The 17,258-nt window shown below is 58.0% G+C and overlaps 1 protein-coding gene and 1 long non-coding RNA gene across 2 annotated transcripts; both read left to right on the forward strand.

Moving 5' to 3' along the window:
* Window positions 1-535: 535 nt before the first annotated feature.
* On the forward strand, window positions 536-16,419 carry FAM20A (FAM20A golgi associated secretory pathway pseudokinase). Its single transcript, XM_074607441.1, has 11 exons — window positions 536-1,167; window positions 7,048-7,232; window positions 7,670-7,720; window positions 8,171-8,249; window positions 9,403-9,495; window positions 11,032-11,147; window positions 11,576-11,756; window positions 12,077-12,186; window positions 12,517-12,598; window positions 12,693-12,752; window positions 15,735-16,419. The coding sequence occupies exons 1-11, from the start codon at window positions 854-856 to the stop codon at window positions 15,997-15,999; spliced, it is 1,536 nt and encodes a 511-aa protein (XP_074463542.1). The 5' UTR covers window positions 536-853; the 3' UTR covers window positions 16,000-16,419.
* LOC141751123 (uncharacterized) lies at window positions 12,759-15,175 on the forward strand. The gene is made up of 2 exons (XR_012589865.1): window positions 12,759-14,050; window positions 14,137-15,175. It is a non-coding gene; the product is annotated as an uncharacterized LOC141751123 (long non-coding RNA).
* Window positions 16,420-17,258: the final 839 nt, after the last annotated feature.

Below are 17,258 nucleotides of genomic sequence, written 5' to 3' on the forward strand. Positions count from 1 at the left end.
CAGAGTGCCGGAGCCAGGGTAGTCCAGTCATGCTCCCTTTGTTTACAGCCGGTTTCTCCTCCATTTCCCTCCCTTGGCCTCAACCTTGCTGGGCTCTCCACTACACGCACGGCTCTCCTGTGATGAGCTCGATGGGTCTCAGCCCAAGCTCACCCCCACCGCCAAACCTCTCCCAGCAAACTGCAGGGGGGGAGTTTCCTCCACTAATATTTTTTTTTTTTCAGTAACTCAGAAAAGTAAAGCAGAGCCTGAAGCATGTGCCGAAAAGCACCGCAGCGGGGCTGCAAGCCCAGCTCCGGAGCCGGAGCCCAGCGGGGCTCTGCCCGCAGACACCCAGCGCTGCCCAGGCACCTCGTCCCCGACTCCAACACTTCCCGGGTCCCCCGCACCGGCGACACTCGCCACCTCCCGGCTCCTGCCAAAGCTTTTGGCCGGCTGGACTCTCCGCCCCCGGGAGAAGGGGCAAAGCCACTAGAGGAGCCGAGGGGTGGGGGCAGGCGCGGGGGCTGGCGGGGGGGGGAGCTGCAGCCTGCCCGGGGCGAAGCGGAGGGGAGCCGGGCGGCTCCAGGTGCCCCAGCCGCCGCGGAGGGGCGGGCGGCAGAGCTCGGGGGGCGGCTGGGCTCGGTCTCCGGGGCAGCCTCCGCCCGGAGCCCCCCCCCCCCATCCCGGCCGGTCCCCGCTCCCCCGCCCCGGCCCCCGAGCGCCCTGCCCGGTCCCCGCCCCGAGGTGCCCGCACCCCCCGGCTCCGCCGCTCGAGCTCCCCCGTGCGCCCTGCCCCGGGAGGCGGCGGCGGCGGCTGCTCCCCGCCGCCGGCGCTGTCCCTGCCCGCGGCTCCCGGTTCCCCGCACCGGCCATGCCGGGGCCGCGCCGGGACCGCCCGGCCGTTCTCCTGCTGCTCGGGGCGCTGCTGGCGGCCGATCTCTACTTCCACCTCTGGCCGCGGGCGCGGCGGGAGCTGGCGGCGGGGTCCCCGGGCTGTCCCTGCCGCCACCGCCGCCCGCCCGCCACCGCCGCCCCGCCGCCCCGCGCCCGCGCAGCCTCCGCGCTGCGGCGCCTCTTCGCCCACCCGCTCTACCGCCCCGCCGCCCCGCCGGGCCCCGCCGAGCCGCTGCTGGGCGCCCGCGAAGCCCTGCGCTACTACCGGCGGAAGGCGGCTCGCTGGAACAGGTGCGTCCCGCCGCCGCGGCACCCCCTGCCCGGGCACCCCCTCCCCGGGCGTCTCCTGGGCACCCTCTGCCCGGATATTCCCTGCGCGGGCACCCCCTGCACAACCATCCTGAGCGCCGGTAGCCCCTGCATGGGTATCTCCCGGGCACCCCCTCCCCAGGCACCCCTCGCATGGGCAACCCCCGGGCACCCCACGCATGAGCATCTCCTGGGCACCCCCTCCCCGGGCGTTCCCTGCATGGGCACCCCCCAGGCACCCCTGCACAAGCATCCCAAGCTCAGGTACACGCTGGGCACCCCCTCTTTCAGGCACCCCCTGCACGGGCACCCACTGCACAAGCATCCCAAGCGCAGGTACGCACAGGGCACCCCCTGCACAGGCATCTCCTGGGCACCCCTCCCCGCACCCCCTGCACAGGTACCCCACAGGCACCCCCTTTCTGGGCAGCTCTGCCAGGCACCCCAGCTTCAGCACCCCCAGGCTGGGCACGCACCCCCCAGGTACCCCCTGACATCCCCAGACTGGCTTGTGCCCCGCTTCCCGGCTCTCTGCCCCACTGTCCTCCCCACCACCCCATGGACAGGCAGGGCTGAGTAGAGGGGGCTTCCTGGAGTGCCTCCTGCTCTGCTGCAAGACCCCAGGGAAGGGGAATGGTGGCTACTGGGGCACGGGGTGAGACCCTGCGAGCCGGGTCCACCCGGTGGCAAAGCGCCTCCTTTGCTCTGTGTCGCCTTTTTGGCTTGGGGCAGAAGGAGAGCCGGCCCCCAGGCGCTGAACCCCAAAGCTGGTTCCCTGCGTCCAGCAGCCCTCGGGGTGGGTGACAACCAGCGCCCCCCAGGCTCCAGCAGCCACAGTCCCCCAGGCCGAGCCCTGCACGGCTGTGTCTGCCTCCATGCAAATGCACGGGTCTCCTCTCATCCACAAGAGCAGTGTTGGGGTGCTGGCCCGCCGTTCAGCCCCTCTCCTGTTCCTTCTGCTGACTTCTCTGCAAGAAAAGATGCAGAGCCTTTACCTCTGGAGAGAAAGGGCCGCCCAGCGCAGAACCCGCTCCGTGCTGCCTCTCCCAGCCCCAGCAACAGTTGCAGAAAAACTCCCCTATCTCCTGGACTGTCACTAACCCCCACGGCCTCTGCGCCGGTGGGGACAGTGACCCACAGCACCAGCTCTGAGCATCAGCCGCCTGTGCCTATTCCGACCACTGAGGCTTTGCACCCCGAGGCCCCTGAACCCCCGATCTACCCCCCCTTGCAGCAGGGCTGTGGCCAAGCTGGAAACAGCCAGCGTCCCCCAGTGTCTCCCACCTCTTCCCGGCACCCCACCAGCTTCTACCTTCATGCACAAACTCAGATCCAACAGGGACGGCCACGATGATGCGGTGCCAGAGCAGGTCACGGTGGTGTTTCTGCGCAGAGGCTCCCAGAACGCCGAGCTCCCAGCATCGCCTCGCTGACCCCTTCATGGGATGGGGGGGGTGCCAGCCTGCAAAGGGACAGCAGCGTCTCCTGGGGACCAGCTCAGAGGTCCCTGTGCTGGCACTTCCCTGCTGCCCAGGTTTGGTTTCCAGCGTCAGACCCGGCTCCTGCTCCTCCCGCCACCCATGTGAGGTTTGCTGAGCCGCGCGGGCAGGATTTCCAAGCTCCCGCTTTCTCCACTTGGATGCGTATTCCTCTTCTTGCTGTGGGACTCACCCAGTCCCAGTTTCAGGTGCAACTCGCAGGAGGAGGCGATGGGAAGCGATAATGGAAGGAACCAAAGAATGACCCCCATGGCCTGGAGCCACCCCGTGTGCTGGGCTGTGGGTCACCCCTGCGAGGGTCGCCCCTTGCCCGAGTCAGTCTGGAGCAGGTCGGATCCTTCTTCACATCACTTGAGGTCCGTGGGCGGTGGGTTTGGGTGTCGGGACGTGGGCCATGGCCGGGCTGTGCCACGGGACAGCCCTGGGTGCACCTTCTCAGAGCGGAGCAATGTCGCCTGGAGACATCAGGATTTCGGCAGCAAGACAGATGCTTCCCAAGCAAAAGCCGGGTGGGGATGGGGGATTTGAATGAAAGCAGCTCCCGGCACGTGGCTGATGGCTTCTTGAGCACCCCCAGAAGCTCTGAGCACCCAGTGCCAAGCACTGGCAGCAGCACTGGCCTTACATCCACACCAGCCTCACCTGCGGGACAGTCCTTGCTATTTGATAAGAAATCTGCATTCCCTGACTTTATTTACCGCGTTGTTTAAATGTGCTATTTGCGACGAAACTGCGGCTGCACGTTACCTTTTGTTCCGAGGTTTGGTTATGGTGTGGCCAGGAAGAAAGCTGTGGTGCCATTTGCCCTTGATTGACTTCACTTTGCACCTCCGGGAAGGAGAAGGGAGGCAGAAGAGTATTGATTATTCCTCAGTCACTTTGAAATAAAATATGTGATGCTCATAAGCGGGTAAAGCCTTCAGAGAGCACGCACAGGCCGAGGTGACACGACCTCTCCTGCCGTTGGCGCTGCAAATTGGATATAAAATTGAATGTATAATAAGATGGCACTTTCTGGGGCTGATGCATTTTGTAAGACCGTTAATTTGTTGTGGGCATGGAGGAATTCCTGCCTCGCCAGACACACAGCAGAGCCTGGGCCCTCTCCGACGTGACCAGTGAAAGAGCCATCCCTGTAATTGCCGAGAGCGAACCCCAGCGTCATCCTCGGGACCCAGGAACTTTCTCTCCCAATCCATGGGTTTAGCGAAGCTCCTGCCGTTGTTGAGGACTGAAGATCGTGCTGCGGGAGCGAGGTCTCCCCCGTCTCTCCCCGAGGTGCGACCACATCCAGTACCGGGCAGAAGAGGGTCACAGCTGAGTGTCCATGGGCCACCCTCTCCTCGGCTTGCCTGGGTGGCGGCACATTTCTGCATCGCGCGTGGGTCTGGCCGCTGATAAAGCGGCTTTCAGGGTGGCAGGATGCTCCTCTTGAGTGGAACAAGAGGTGGCTTAACCCCGTACCTACAGCACGGCATCCGTGTCTTCATTTCTGCGGCCAGATGGACATCAGTTGGACTGGGACTCTCCCAGTGGCCCCAGGACAGGGCCCGTTTCGGATCCCCGTGGCCAGGGGAGCGCAGGAGCGCGTGTCCTACCTCCGCGGCGCTCGCTCTGCGCTGGCTGCTGCCCGGCCCCGTGCTTTTCCCCGGCACTTCAGCTGGGACCGGGAGTTTGATTGCAGGATGCAGAACCAGCTGGAGAGACTGATGGAGCTGCAGGAAGGAAACAGCAAAAAAAAATAAAAATCCACACCTCTTCAAAACCAAAAAAAAAACAACAACAAAAACCCTTAAAAACTCCGAAGCTTATTTTTATCCTTGAAGGAGCAGCTTCATAACTCCGAACTCTGTAACAGGCTGGGTGCCGGGGGAGGCACGGGGCCAGCGGACACCGGTGGCCTGTGCCCAGCGTCACCCCAGGCCATGCCCCTCACAGCCCGGCAGCAAGCTGGGGCAATCCTGGGGCTATTTATAGCAAATTAGAAATTAACACGGTTTTTATATCATTGCGTCTTTTTGCAGAGCTCTGTTCTTACAGGGAAATATTTTAGGAATCCTGAAGGAAGCAGGGAGGCAGAGGGAGCTGTATTATGATTTTAAAAGGCTGGGAAGGGGCTCGCCCAGGGCAGGGACTCTGCGGGCGCTGGGCTGGAAGCAGCCGCCGGCTGGGAATTGCCTCCCCTTGCTTAACCGCTGCATTTTTTTTCCCCGTCAGTAATGTATTGCTCACTGCCACCTCGGGGATAACAGCCTGTGTGTCTCCATAAGGAGAGAGCAAATATGGTAAAATATTTGGGCAGCTTCCCTAGGGAAAAATCCTGAGTCGTTCTGCTAAATCGCACTGGGGTCTTTACATTGCACAGGGGTCTTAACCCTGGCTGCGGAGGGGGGTTCAGGTTGGGCCTTGAAGACTTGCCCACACAAGACACGGTGCACAGCAGCGGGATGGAAGGTCGAGGCATGTCCACCGGAGCCGACGGCATCCCACGGCCACATCTTTGTGCGCGGCTGCCAGCCAAACCTGCCGGCGAGTCTTAGCACGGACCCGTGTCCGCCTCCTCCCAGCCCAGGGGCAGCTTCTGCCTCCTGCACAGGCGGCCTGAGCAAAGAGCCGGATGAGAGAGAAACGCTCCGACGCTTCTCTCCCTGACTCCCGTGGGCTTCGCGCCGCAGCTGACCCGATCCAACTGAAAGGCAAACAAATGGGGAGAGGGGACGGGCTGCTCTGACCTGCGGATACTCCCGGGCTCGCCCTTGCCTGGATTTCTCCCAGGACATCACTGAAACATGTCTCTCACCACCAGGAAGGTTCACCCCTTGCTCACGGTCAGACCGGACTAACCACACCGTTTAGCCTGCTCACACGGGAAAGGATGACGGAAAAAAAGCCAACCAAAACCCAACGTTTTCCTGCTGGTCTGAGCAAGGAAGCAAAAAAACCCGGCAATGTCCATGAGCCCTTTCTGGCCACCAGTGCCAGCTCCTTGGCCAGTGAGTGCCTCGGTGCAGGGTCAGCACCCGTTTGCTGCAGCCACCACCACGAGCGTGGCAAACCCCGGCAGAGCCCACGGGATGCTCCCCCCTCCCCCTGCGCCTCTTCATCCTTTGGAGCCGGAAAAACGCAGGCACCTGCCCTCCCTATCCTCACCGGCTTTAGTTTTCTTTGCATCGAACAAAAACTAAAAAAATCAGGAAAAACCAAAGGCAGGCAGGGAAAAGTTGCCTTTCATCTTCTGTATTTCCCAGAGCGCGCTTTGCTGGGGGTCGGGATTAGCTCTAGCGAGGCGCGAGGCACCTCCCTCTCTCCAGCCGCTCCATCCCAGCCTCAGTTAATGCCCCGCTCGTTATCAGCCCCCTGTATAACCCCCCCCCGCCCCGTATCTTGGCACTTCCAGTGCAAACTGAACTTCTTTTTCCCTTTATCAGGACCGGCTGCTCCGTACATGGCTCGGCCGGCGTTAATGAGAAACTAACTCTCTGTCCTCCGCCGGGTGGAATAAGTGACCTTTCGATTGCAGTTTAGCAAAGCGTGGGTCCCAGCTGTAGAGGTCTCAAAGTTAAGGAAAACGATGATCAAGTGGGGAGACGTTTTGGGTTTATTATGGAACCTGGGAGACCACTTTGACTCCACCTGCTGAAAGAGATCCGGGTTCAACCTTGCCTTTAAGAGGTGATGGGCAGGATGCTGCTGGACGGCCTCGCCGCATCCCTGCTCGCCGGAGCGAGGGCTGTGACTCTGGTCACGGAGGCAATTTGTGGCTCTAACATGGTGAATTCTTCTTTCCCTGCCTGGGACCTCTGGCTTCAGGAAAAAACTCTGTCAGAGATGCAATGACCGTAAAGACAGTCCTCTGCGGAGGCTCGCTTGGAAAAGACCCTGTTGTTCTCCCAGGCTCTCCGGACATCTCGCTGAGCAAACAAGACTCAAGTTATCGGCTGTCACATCACGTCCCCTCCCTAAGTCTTGCCTGGAGCCTGCAGTCCCTCCGGGAAGCACTTCATCCATCACACAGGGCAGCTCCTGTGTTGCTGGAGATGTGGTTTAGCTCCAGCCCTGCCCTGACACCTCTGCGGGTCCTGATGGGGCGAGGAAAAGGCTACAGAGTCCCTCGCGTTCCTGTTTGAGGCTGCTTTCCCAGGGCTTTGCAGAGGGAAGAAGGCGGCACAACTCGTGAGACCTTTGACCGTCTCAGTCATCGCTCCCTGCCTCAGTTTCCCCTCGGGTAGCACCCGGAGTCCTTACCCACCCCGTGTCCCCCAGCTCTGCTCCCCGGCACCCTCCCCATTCCCCGACAGCCTCTGGGCTCGGAGCAGTACGGGTTTCCATCCCGTGGCTCATCCTCGTCACTGCTCTCTTCCAGGAGACACAAGCTTTACAGGGAGGAGCTGAACCTGACCTCGCCGGCGGCCCTGCTCCCGCTCCGGCCGGAGGCCAGTTGGCTCCAGTTCCACCTGGGCATCACCCGGGACGGGCTCTACCCACGCTCCAGCCCCACCGTCAACAGGCTCCTCCGGGACATGCAGGACCTCACCACTGTCAGTGCCGGTAAGCACCCTGCCGCCACGGGGATGGGGACGGAGACATTGGGAGCCATCGGGGCTAGGGGCCTCCAGCCCCCTAAGTCACTTTTGCAAGCAAGCTGGGGGCTGTTGCTCACCGGAGGAAGCTCTGAGCCCTGTGCCGGCTTCCCGGCAGGTTTTGTGCTGGGCAGTTGCCATGCCCTTACCTTGAGACGGGAGGAACGACCCGGCTGTAGCCCTTAGTGCGGCGTGTGTTGGTGCCAGCCATGCCGGGGACCCGTTGCATGGCAGTTTATTCCCGACAAGCTGCCTCAGCCCCCCGTGGGGTCTGCACCCCTCGCCGTGCACCGATGGCGCTGGGGCTGCGGGGGTGAGGGCTCCCCTGCGTGCCCCGTGCTGGGAGGGGGGTCAGCAGCAGGAGACCCAGCCCGTCGGGGTCTCACCCTCCTCCTGCCCCTGCAGACTACAGCCAGGACGAGAAGGCGCTGCTGGGGGCCTGCGACTGCAGCCAGAGTGAGTGCCATGCGCCGGGTCCCGCTCTCCCCTCCCACCCCATCGCTTCGGCTGAGCCCAGTCCCCACCTCCTCCATCCCAGCCGCGGCATTTGAAACATAAACCCAGGCAATGCCAAGCCCTTCTCCCTCCAATTAAACCCCGCCGCCCCAGCAGAGGCTGGGATGTGGGTGCCCGGAGACCAGTATGCCACTGGTTTCTACTGGGGGGAGGAAAATGTCCCCAAGAGGACGTAGCAGATGGTTGCTAGGAGAAGCGCTGGAGGGAAATCTCCAGCGCAGGGGAGAGGGAGGAAAAAAGGCCGCAGAAGCGGAGGGGAGGTGAGAGGAGCTGGAAGGAGCGCTGGGATGCGCTCGCCGGGGCAGAAAGCCGAATGGCATCCGAGCGCGTTACCGGTGCTGCACCCCGCGCCCGGGCGGCTGGTGGCTAACGGCCTGTTTCCTCCCCAAGTCGTGAAGCCCAGCGGCGTGCACCTGAAGCTGGTCCTCCGGTTCCAGGACTTTGGGAAAGCCATGTTCAAGCCCATGAGGTAAGGCGCTCTGGCAGAGCCCCCCCCGAGCCCCCTCTGCCCCGCGGAGCCACGAGCCAAGGAGTACGTGCATCCTCGGCAAGGACAGCCACGCGTCTGTCCTCTCCTGCGCTCACCTACCTTGACAGCTGAAAAGTTTTAATTATTATTGGCTGCTTGCAGCGTCCCAGAGCCGCGCGTGGGTAAACACCGATGTTCCCACACTGCTTATTGACGTTGGAAATGTCTCGGTTCATAGGTGCCAGGCGGCGAAGGACCTCGGGACACTTGTTCTCCCGTTAGGGACTGCCCGTTTCCTCCTCTTCCCCGCTGACTGTGTGTTTTACCGTGTTTCTCCTTGGGTTCCCCAGAGTATTTCTAAGAAATAGCCATCAGCCCCGGTCACCTCAAAGAGGAGTTTTAAATCGCTTCTGCATTTATTTCTACCCCCGTGGGACTCTTTACGTTTATTGCCCCTCACTTTACTTTCTGTGCCCAGGCAGGGCAGCTGGCAGCACGCCGACGGCGATGGTTTGCTCATCCAGAAAGCAGCCAGCTCCTCTCCCGCTGGTTTCTATCCATCTCTGCCCAGTGTCGGGCAGGTCCCGGAGGAGGAAAGCATCCAGGGGCTCAGCAATGCCTGTGGGCTTGCCGGTGACACACAGCTGAACGCGCAAATTCACGTGCTACACATATTGGGGCACTGAGTGACGGAGCCAGAAAATGAGATGAAATGAGGAGCTGCTGGTGTTACTGTCTCAAGGATAGGAGAGCATCAAACCTGAGCTCTTCCCTGCCTCCCACGGGGACCTGAGAAGGGCAGCATGGCCTCCAGCATCCCCTGATGCTCTCCTGAGTGGGTCTAAACCCTGGCACAAAAAGTTTTAAAGCCCCAAGTCTGCCCTTCTGCCTCCCTCGCCCACCCGACACCGAGACAGGGTGCAAGCGCTGCTCCCCGGCCCGGCGGGTTGGTCCCAGCTCAGCACCAGGAGCTTTGGGTCCTGGCCTGGCCACCAGGCGCAGCAGCTCTGCCCGGTGGCCCTGGCGCCAGCGTGGCCACCACTGCTGTCCCCAAGCACACCAGATGTCCCTAGGTACACTGTCCTTGTGCCACCACCACTTTGTGTCCAGCCCTGCCCTGCCGGGTTAGATTAACCCCCTTGCTCTCTCCCAGGCAGAAACGCGAGGAAGAGACTCCCGAGGACTTTTTCTACTTCGTTGACTTCCAGCGGCACAACGCGGAGATCGCTGCCTTCCACCTGGACAGGTAGGGACCTGCCTCCTGCGGCTGCCAGCACCCAGTCCTCTGCCCAGGGAGAGCTCGGGCAGGAGAAAAGCCGCGCTGCGCCCTGCGGAGCTGCTTGGCCTTGGAGAAGCGATGGCTTTGCAGCACCCATTTGGGAGGCGCTGCGCGACCTGGGGACGGGGTGGCTCTGGCTCCTACCTGAAGCCCAGGAGTCAGCTTCACCTTGACCTCTTGGCTGGCAGGTGCAGCGCAGGTTGCAGGCTGGTCGGGTATTCGTCACACGGCCACACGCGCGTGGTCCCTCCCGTGCATCGAGGGGCAAAGATGAGCTCCGGGCGCAGCCTGGCTCCCCTCCCGCTGAGGGAGTCACGCGCTCGATCAGCAATCAAGGCGCGTTTTGGATTGAGATAAACCGCAGTGATGCGGTTTCGAGCCCTCAGCTAATGAGCAATTAACCTGGCACCTCTTCCCAGCAGGCTTTGTATTTAATAAAATCAAAAATACCCTTAGAAGAGGAGGGCAGCAGCCTCCACCCCCTCGGTGGGCTGAGCATTGAACATCAAGGGGAAGGGGTCCCCGATGATGATGGTGGATGGGGGTCTCCGGCTCCCAAGCCCAACTGATAAGTACTAGACTAGGTCCTGTAGCTGAAGCTCTGCGGGAGGGAAGGAGGAGAGCCGAATTCCCTTTCCAGCTCTGCCCCTGCGTCACCCCAGTGACTCTGCTTGACTCACCTACCATCAGCTCACCTCGCCGCGTCCCAGCTCCAGCACCAGAAAAATGAGGCTGGGCCGCTTTTCTGAAGTGCTTTGTGGTTTTGAGAGCTGAAAGATGCTACATGAAAGCAAACGTTGGGTTTCTGTTTTTGTTGTTTTTTTTTTTCTTTAAACATTGCTCAATAAGTAACAGGCTAAATCCTGTTTTGTGCCTGGTTCTCAGAAGCAGAGGGCATTACCCCAGGAGCAAAGCACAGCATTAGCTGGTTCACCCCGTGCTACTGACTCAGCAATCAACAGCGGCTTTCCACTCTCTCCTATAAATGCCTTTCTGCCCCAGGCCCTGATTTTTTTTTAAGAATATTTGAGATGAATCAGCCGGGCATGAGCGCCTCCGAGTGGGGCTGATCCCTCCTCGCCTCCCGCTGTCTCAGCCGCCTTGTACCAGGTTCAACGCGTCTTTGCTCCATGTCAAACCCAACATTGTAGAAGGGCCTGAAGGGCCTCCCCAAGGACCCAGCTTGCGTGCGAGGGGATGGGAGAAACCGGTTAGGGAGAAGACGTGAATCCTGGAGAATATCCAGATTGTTGCAGGCAGCAGCTATTAAAATAGCAAAATCTGAACTTGGACACATTTTGATCCAGAGGGTAAAATCTAGCTATTTGCTAGAAAGAAGCTGGGAGAAAAGAAAAAAAAATAATCGATGGGGGTGCAGTCATCAAAAGGCCCCTGGTTTACCATCGGAAGGGAGGAGGGCAGCGTCTGCCGTCCCACGTTGGCATCCCATGCAGTAATGTCCCTTTGCACCGCAGGCTCTGAGCCACTGTCCCTTTTGTGCAGGATCCTGGATTTCCGGAGGGTGCCACCCACGGTTGGGAGGTTGATCAACGTCACCAAGGAGATCCTGGAGGTCACCAAGAACGAGATCCTGCAGAGCGTCTTCTTCGTCTCACCAGGTAGGCAAGCGCTTGGCTGCCGCCAGCTGGGGTTGGACGCGTTGGTCCATGGTGGGTGGCAGGGCAGGGTCTGCATGCAGAAGGGGGCAGCAGCACTTGTGCTGTTGAACAGAAATTAAATTATTGGGTGAAACATGCACAAAGACACCGTTACAGTAGAGGTGTCCCTGAGCTGGAATCATCTGCCGGATCTACTCGCCTGCCCAGTTTTCCCCATCCGTTCCCCTAGCGTGGGATCATGTCTGTCCATCGACCAAAATCCAGGTATTGTCCACGATTTGGCAGTTTCACGTCCATGATGTGGGTACATAAGGCACGATATACGCAGTCACTGTCATGCGATGGGGAAGAGGTCAGTCCAGGCTACCTTGCAGTCTCCTGCGGATCGTAGCTCCTTTCTCCGGTTCTCCTCTCTCTTCTCCTCCCAGCCAGCAACATTTGCTTCTTTGCCAAGTGCCCGTACATGTGCAAGACGGAGTACGCGGTGTGTGGGAACCCTCACCTCCTGGAAGGGTCCCTCTCCGCCTTCCTGCCATCCCTCAACCTGGCGCCACGACTCTCCATCCCAAACCCATGGATCCGCTCCTACTCGTTTGATGGAAAAGAGGAGTAAGTGGGTAAATGATGCTGCTTCTCATATCTGCCTCGCAGGGAGAGCATGGGAAGGAGAATGAGCAGGGTACGGACACACAGACATAGGTACAGAAATGGTACGTCCAGGCAGAGGAAGGCTAAGGCTCAGAGATCGCCCGTAATTCATCTAATAACTCTTGATGCTTGGGCGTTGACTGGGGCTGACTGCCAGTCTCCTGCGTGCACAAGGAGAGATTTAAGTCCTCCTCCTCCTCTCCATCTCCACACGGAAGGCCAGCTTTGGGGTGCTGTTGGGACACTGATTGCATCTCCCCCTTCTCCTCCATCTCCTGCAGGTGGGAAGTGAATCCGCTCTACTGCAACACGGTGAGGGAGATCTACCCCTACAGCAACGGCAACCGGCTGCTTAACATCGTTGACATGGCCATATTTGACTTCCTAATAGGTATGATGAAGGGGGAAATAACGTTCCTTCCCTCCATGGGGGCCGTCAGCACCAGTCTGCCTGCCCTGCCGCGCCACGGTGTTTCTCAAAGCCCTCCCTCCCGCTCCGGAGACAGCACAACCCCTCCTGATGCGCAGGCAAGGGGGAGCCCCCAAGCCCGCCCCCACCCAGGGGGCCCAGCAAGACGAAAGCAGCACCTCCGAGCATCTTAGACACTTCCAGCACAGCAACGAGCGTTTCGCGCAGATCTGAAAGAAAACGTAGGATAGTTTAGAAAATTACTTGTTCACACGCAAGGGAAACTCTGTTCCTCTGTCTGCCCTTTACCAGGGAACATGGACCGTCACCACTATGAAATGTTCACCAAGTTTGGGGACGACGGCTTCCTCTTGCATCTGGACAACGCCAGAGGGTGAGGCTGGGGGAGGACATGGGGGAGGACGTGGCGGGGGGGGGAAGGTGGCGGGCAGGCACTAAAGCTCCGCGCTCTCTGCTCACCCCCCCAGGTTCGGGCGGCATTCCCATGACGAAACCTCCATCCTGGCCCCGCTCTCCCAGTGTTGCATGTAAGTGCCAGCTTCACCTTGCCTCCCAGACACGTCGGTGTTCGCAGCGTAAGGGACGGGCAGCGCCCGCTGCTGCAAGTCACCCAGGCCTGGCTCCATCCAGGGAAGGGAGGACCCCTCTAATCCCAGCCAAGGGTGCAGGCCAGGCACCGGAGCACGGGAATCACAAGTTGTCCCAGAAACAGGGATTAAGCTTTTATACTAGTTAGAGTTTTAAGCTCTGTTGTGCTGCAGCCTGCTGTGGTGTCAAAAAACTGTCCTGCCCGAATACTTTCCCGTTGACGCTGAAAGGCCTTGCAAGCGTAAAAGCTTTCACTGACAGACCAGGAGACACCGTCCATTGGATCAAACCCTTCCAGAAGTCTCTCCTAGCGTTTCCCAGTCCATCGGCACGAGGCTTTATCAGCCCCGATCGTCTGACGTGAAGCTCCGACATCTCCATCCAGAAGCCTGGTAGAACTTTAATACAGCTAATCAGGTTTCTTCCTCCCACGGCGTTAAGCAGAAGCTCATAAATTTTACTATTTGAATGCTATCTTCTCCCTTTGTTAATTCACATAAATCATCAGCCGAAAGTTAAATTTAAGAGACAGAAAAAACTGCTCTTCCCTGCGGTTTCTCTTTCGGAGATGCGTAACCTATTTCCTCGCTGTACCTGCTCCATCTCAGCCTCGGGGTGCTTAACCGCGCTCCCGCCCCGTCTGCTCCTAGTACGGGATCTAATTTTAAGAACTGCTGTTTGCACCCAGTGGGTCTCTTCATTTATAATTGCAGCCCTGCAGTGAATCCTTCTCACAAACTCCCTATTTTGTGCGGTTTAAATTAACTCTACCTCTTACTTTGACCTGTATACAGTAAGATCCACAGGTCAGATCCTTCCTATTCTTCCAGATCCACTTCCCAGAAGCTGCTCTTAATTTAGTTCTCTTTGTAAAAGACCGCAGTAAGAAGACCTGCAAGTCACACCTTGTAATAAGCCAACTAGGGCCAAGAAGAGTGGAAAAGCAACTCACGCTGCCCGAGGGAGACACACAAAACCTCATTTCCCACAACAGCCAATCCATTCCGAGTGGAGGAGCATCCAAAAACCCTCGGAAAGGAAATAAAAAAAGTTTCTTTGAGCAAGCGCAGAGGCCACAGATTTCAGCCTGCCCTGACCAAGCAGCCGGACTCAGCCCACCGAGGCACCTCCCTGTTCCTACGTGAAGCCAAGCCCCGTACACCTACGCAGGAACAAAGTCCTCCAGCCGCTCCGGACAAGAGGGACCCCCTCAAACCACGGGCTGCTCCCTTCCCTGGTAAACACCTCCATCTCCTGCCCAGCTGAGTTCTTCGCCAAGTTTGGCTTCCAGCAGATCTAAGTCTTTTTAACTACCTTTCACAGCTCCCGCACCAGTCCTTGTCCCACACGTTGGAGTCTGCTGCTCTCCTCTCCCTGCATTGCTCCCAGTCCAGTGAACGGCACAAATACAGCCATGCAGGAAGAGATGGTCATAGAATCATAGAATGGTTTGGGCTTGGAAGGGACCTTAAAGGCCACCCAGTGCCACCCCCTGCCCTGGGCAGGGACACCTCCCACCAGCCCAGGTTGCTCCAAGCCCCGTCCAACCTGGCCTTGAACCCCTCCAGGGATGGGGCAGCCACAGCTTCTCTGGGCAACCTGGGCCAGGGGCTCACCACCCTCACAGCAAACAATTTCTTCATAAGTATCTCATCTCAATCTCCCCTCTTGCAGTTTAAAACCGTTCCCCCTCGTCCCATGGCTCCCCTCCCTGATCCCGAGTCCCTCCCCAGCTTTCCTGGAGCCCCTGTCGGGACTGGAAGGTCTCCCCGGAGCCTTCTCTTCTCCAGGCTGAACCCCCCCAGCTCTCTCAGCCTGTCCCCACAGCAGAGGGGCTCCAGCCCTTGGATCATCTCCGGGGCCTCCTCTGGCCCCGCTCCAGCAGGTCCGTGTCCTTCTTGTGCTGAGGCCCCAGAGCTGGACACAGCTCCCTTCTGCCACGCGATGGGCATCGCTGACCAAAGACACGCACCTCGCTTGGCTGCTCTGGAGCGGTGCCCGCACCCGGCGCCATTCAGGGAGTGCTCGTACAGGCACGGCAGCAGCTCAAGCCTTTCACCAGACATCTGAGCAGCACGTGTCCTCCCGGGGCTGCGGAGAGCCAGAGCACTGGTCCCAGTCGCTGCCCTGGGTAAACAACAGACGCACAAAGGCAAATTCTGGAGCTGGTTAAAATGTTTCTGACTACACCTTATTCCATCTGGAAATTTCAGCTCAGCTAGAGAGGAACGGCTCCACGAACACAAACTACTTCATTTACAAAATTTAAAGGGCAATAATTAAAGCCGCTGATTAATTTCAGTATTAGAGATGCTGAAGCCAAAACACTTTTGCTGAGGATTAAACAAATGATTTCAGAATACTGAGTTGTGTTCCAGGATTACAGCTTTTCTTCCCACTTTCTCTCAAAAGGAAATAATATTTACATCTCAGTACCTCTCAAGGTGAAAAGTCACAGTTAAATCACTTTTAAAGCCTCTTTTTGCTCAGAGTTTTGACATAAGATATTTTTTGTCATTCATGCCTCTTCCTTTTACCTCCCCCTTTGTCCCCATCCCATAAATGTCACCCTTGGAACATGGCACCACCGGGCAGTGATCTGGGGAACTGGGTCATCTCTGACTCAGAGGAAAAAGACTCATTACTGAGAACTTCTATCATGTTTTTCTCTCTGATGGCAGAAATCTGCAGTACAAATACTCTGCAGTCTGGAAAAACAAAGGAAGAAGCAGAGCTTCCTGCAAAAAGTATTCTTTTGCTTCAGAAAGAGAAAGCTGTTGTTCCAAATTTCTTTGTCACGTATCTTCACCCATCTTTGCCCTCCCTCCTTCCCCTAGCGCCCAGGGGCTCAGACAGCTGGTTCTTGCCAACGTGCTGCAAGAAGTTCGCATTAAGGTGTCTGATTTCTTTTTTTTCCCCAGAATAAAGAGGACGACGCTATTACGACTCCAGCTCTTGGCTGAGCCCGAATATCGGCTCAGCGATGTGATGAGGGAATCCCTCCTGCAGGACCCCCTGGCACCAGTCCTCACCGAGCCCCATCTCTTGGCTTTAGACAGACGGTTACAGCTTATCCTGAAAGCTGTGAAGAAATGCGTAGACACGTATGGAGAAGCCAAGGTGGTGACCAACGACACCACGCCACCCGAGGCTCCCGCGCCCGACAGAGCGAAGCTGACCACTTAAACAGTCCTTAACTCATGCTCAGAGGTAGGGAAGACCCCTGCAAGCCAAGTGGCAAGTTTAAAAGCTGGTAAATTCCATCTACAAATGCTGGGGAGACCGAGAGGGGAAAGTCTTCAGAAGATCTTCAAGAATCACACTGGGCATCTATGCTGGGCACTCAACCAAAGTGTCTGCGCTTGGCCAGTGTGTTGGTAAGTTGTGGTCTGACTGCAGCAGACCTTTACACCCCAAATACCAGCTCTCTGGTGGAAGAGCAGCGATCTCCCGCTCTGCAGTTGGCCATGCCCTTGGGAGGGCGGGGGAAGGCATGGCCATTGGTTTGCTCAACCTGCACGGCCTCTCAGTCTGGCCAGTGAAGGACACAAACTAGACCCAAGGATGAGGCTTGAATAAAGAGATGCCAAGACCCTTTTCCTCTTACTAAGTCTCTGTTCTGTAATCAAGACTGCGTATGTGAGAAAAGAGCAATCTTGCTTCACAAGGGCAGTACCTGCCGCTGAGCCGAGATAGCCCGGTGATGCAGCGTGGTCGGCCTGAAGAGCATCTGCCCAGTGTTCACCATCAGGGGTGTCCGTTGTCCCCCGGTGTCTTCAACAGACAGCGATCGACCCGCTTTGGTCTGTGCACGTCGCTCAAAAGCCCGCTGGCTCACAGGGCAGTAAAACCACTTCTGCGTTTACCTGCCTGGTGAGCTGAAGAGCCGGTCTGGGTGATAGGAGAAAGGCAGGTATGGATTGCCTTTGATCCCAAGGGGGGAAAAAAACACCAGACCAAACAGCTCACAGGCATAGCACTGTATTCACAAATCAAGAAGCCATCCACTTCTGGTGAAAACATTTTGCCAAGGCAGGGAGATCTATCTCAGGTCCTCTTCTCATAGCTTAAAAATCACTGAAGTTGTCAGAATTCCCTAGAAGACAGAAATGGTCCCCCGGCCCCCCAGCTCTCTGCGCTTTGAGGAGATGCAGTAGGAACTGGAGACTAAAAAAAGACGGGGGCAGTTAGCATAGATCTTTTAATGTGCAGTTTTCCCCTTGCCTCCCAGCGGCGAGGCTCAAGAACAACTTGACTACTGAAGTTCTCTTTAATAGCTTTTTTCCTTTAACTGCTGAAGAACAAGCGCACTGAGCTTTTTTGGCAGCGTAGGGAAAGCAGCTGAGAACTTTGTTGATAATTCATCATCCTTAAGGAAAAAAAAAATATAAAGAAAACCCACAGCCAATCTACTAAAGCTTATTCTAAACTAACCTTTGAGTTAA

This window comes from Larus michahellis, chromosome 14 (assembly GCF_964199755.1).
Source record: "Larus michahellis chromosome 14, bLarMic1.1, whole genome shotgun sequence".
NCBI lineage: Eukaryota > Metazoa > Chordata > Aves > Charadriiformes > Laridae > Larus > Larus michahellis.

Excerpts from the sequence above, each read along its gene's own strand:
- FAM20A (XM_074607441.1), top strand. The coding sequence starts at position 854 with ATGCCGGGGCCGCGCCGGGACCGCCCGGCCGTTCTCCTGCTGCTCGGG. Across the intron at positions 9,496-11,031 it reads GCTGCCTTCCACCTGGACAG|GATCCTGGATTTCCGGAGGG; the intron begins GTAGGGACCTGC and ends CCTTTTGTGCAG. Across the intron at positions 11,757-12,076 it reads TCGTTTGATGGAAAAGAGGA|GTGGGAAGTGAATCCGCTCT; the intron begins GTAAGTGGGTAA and ends CATCTCCTGCAG.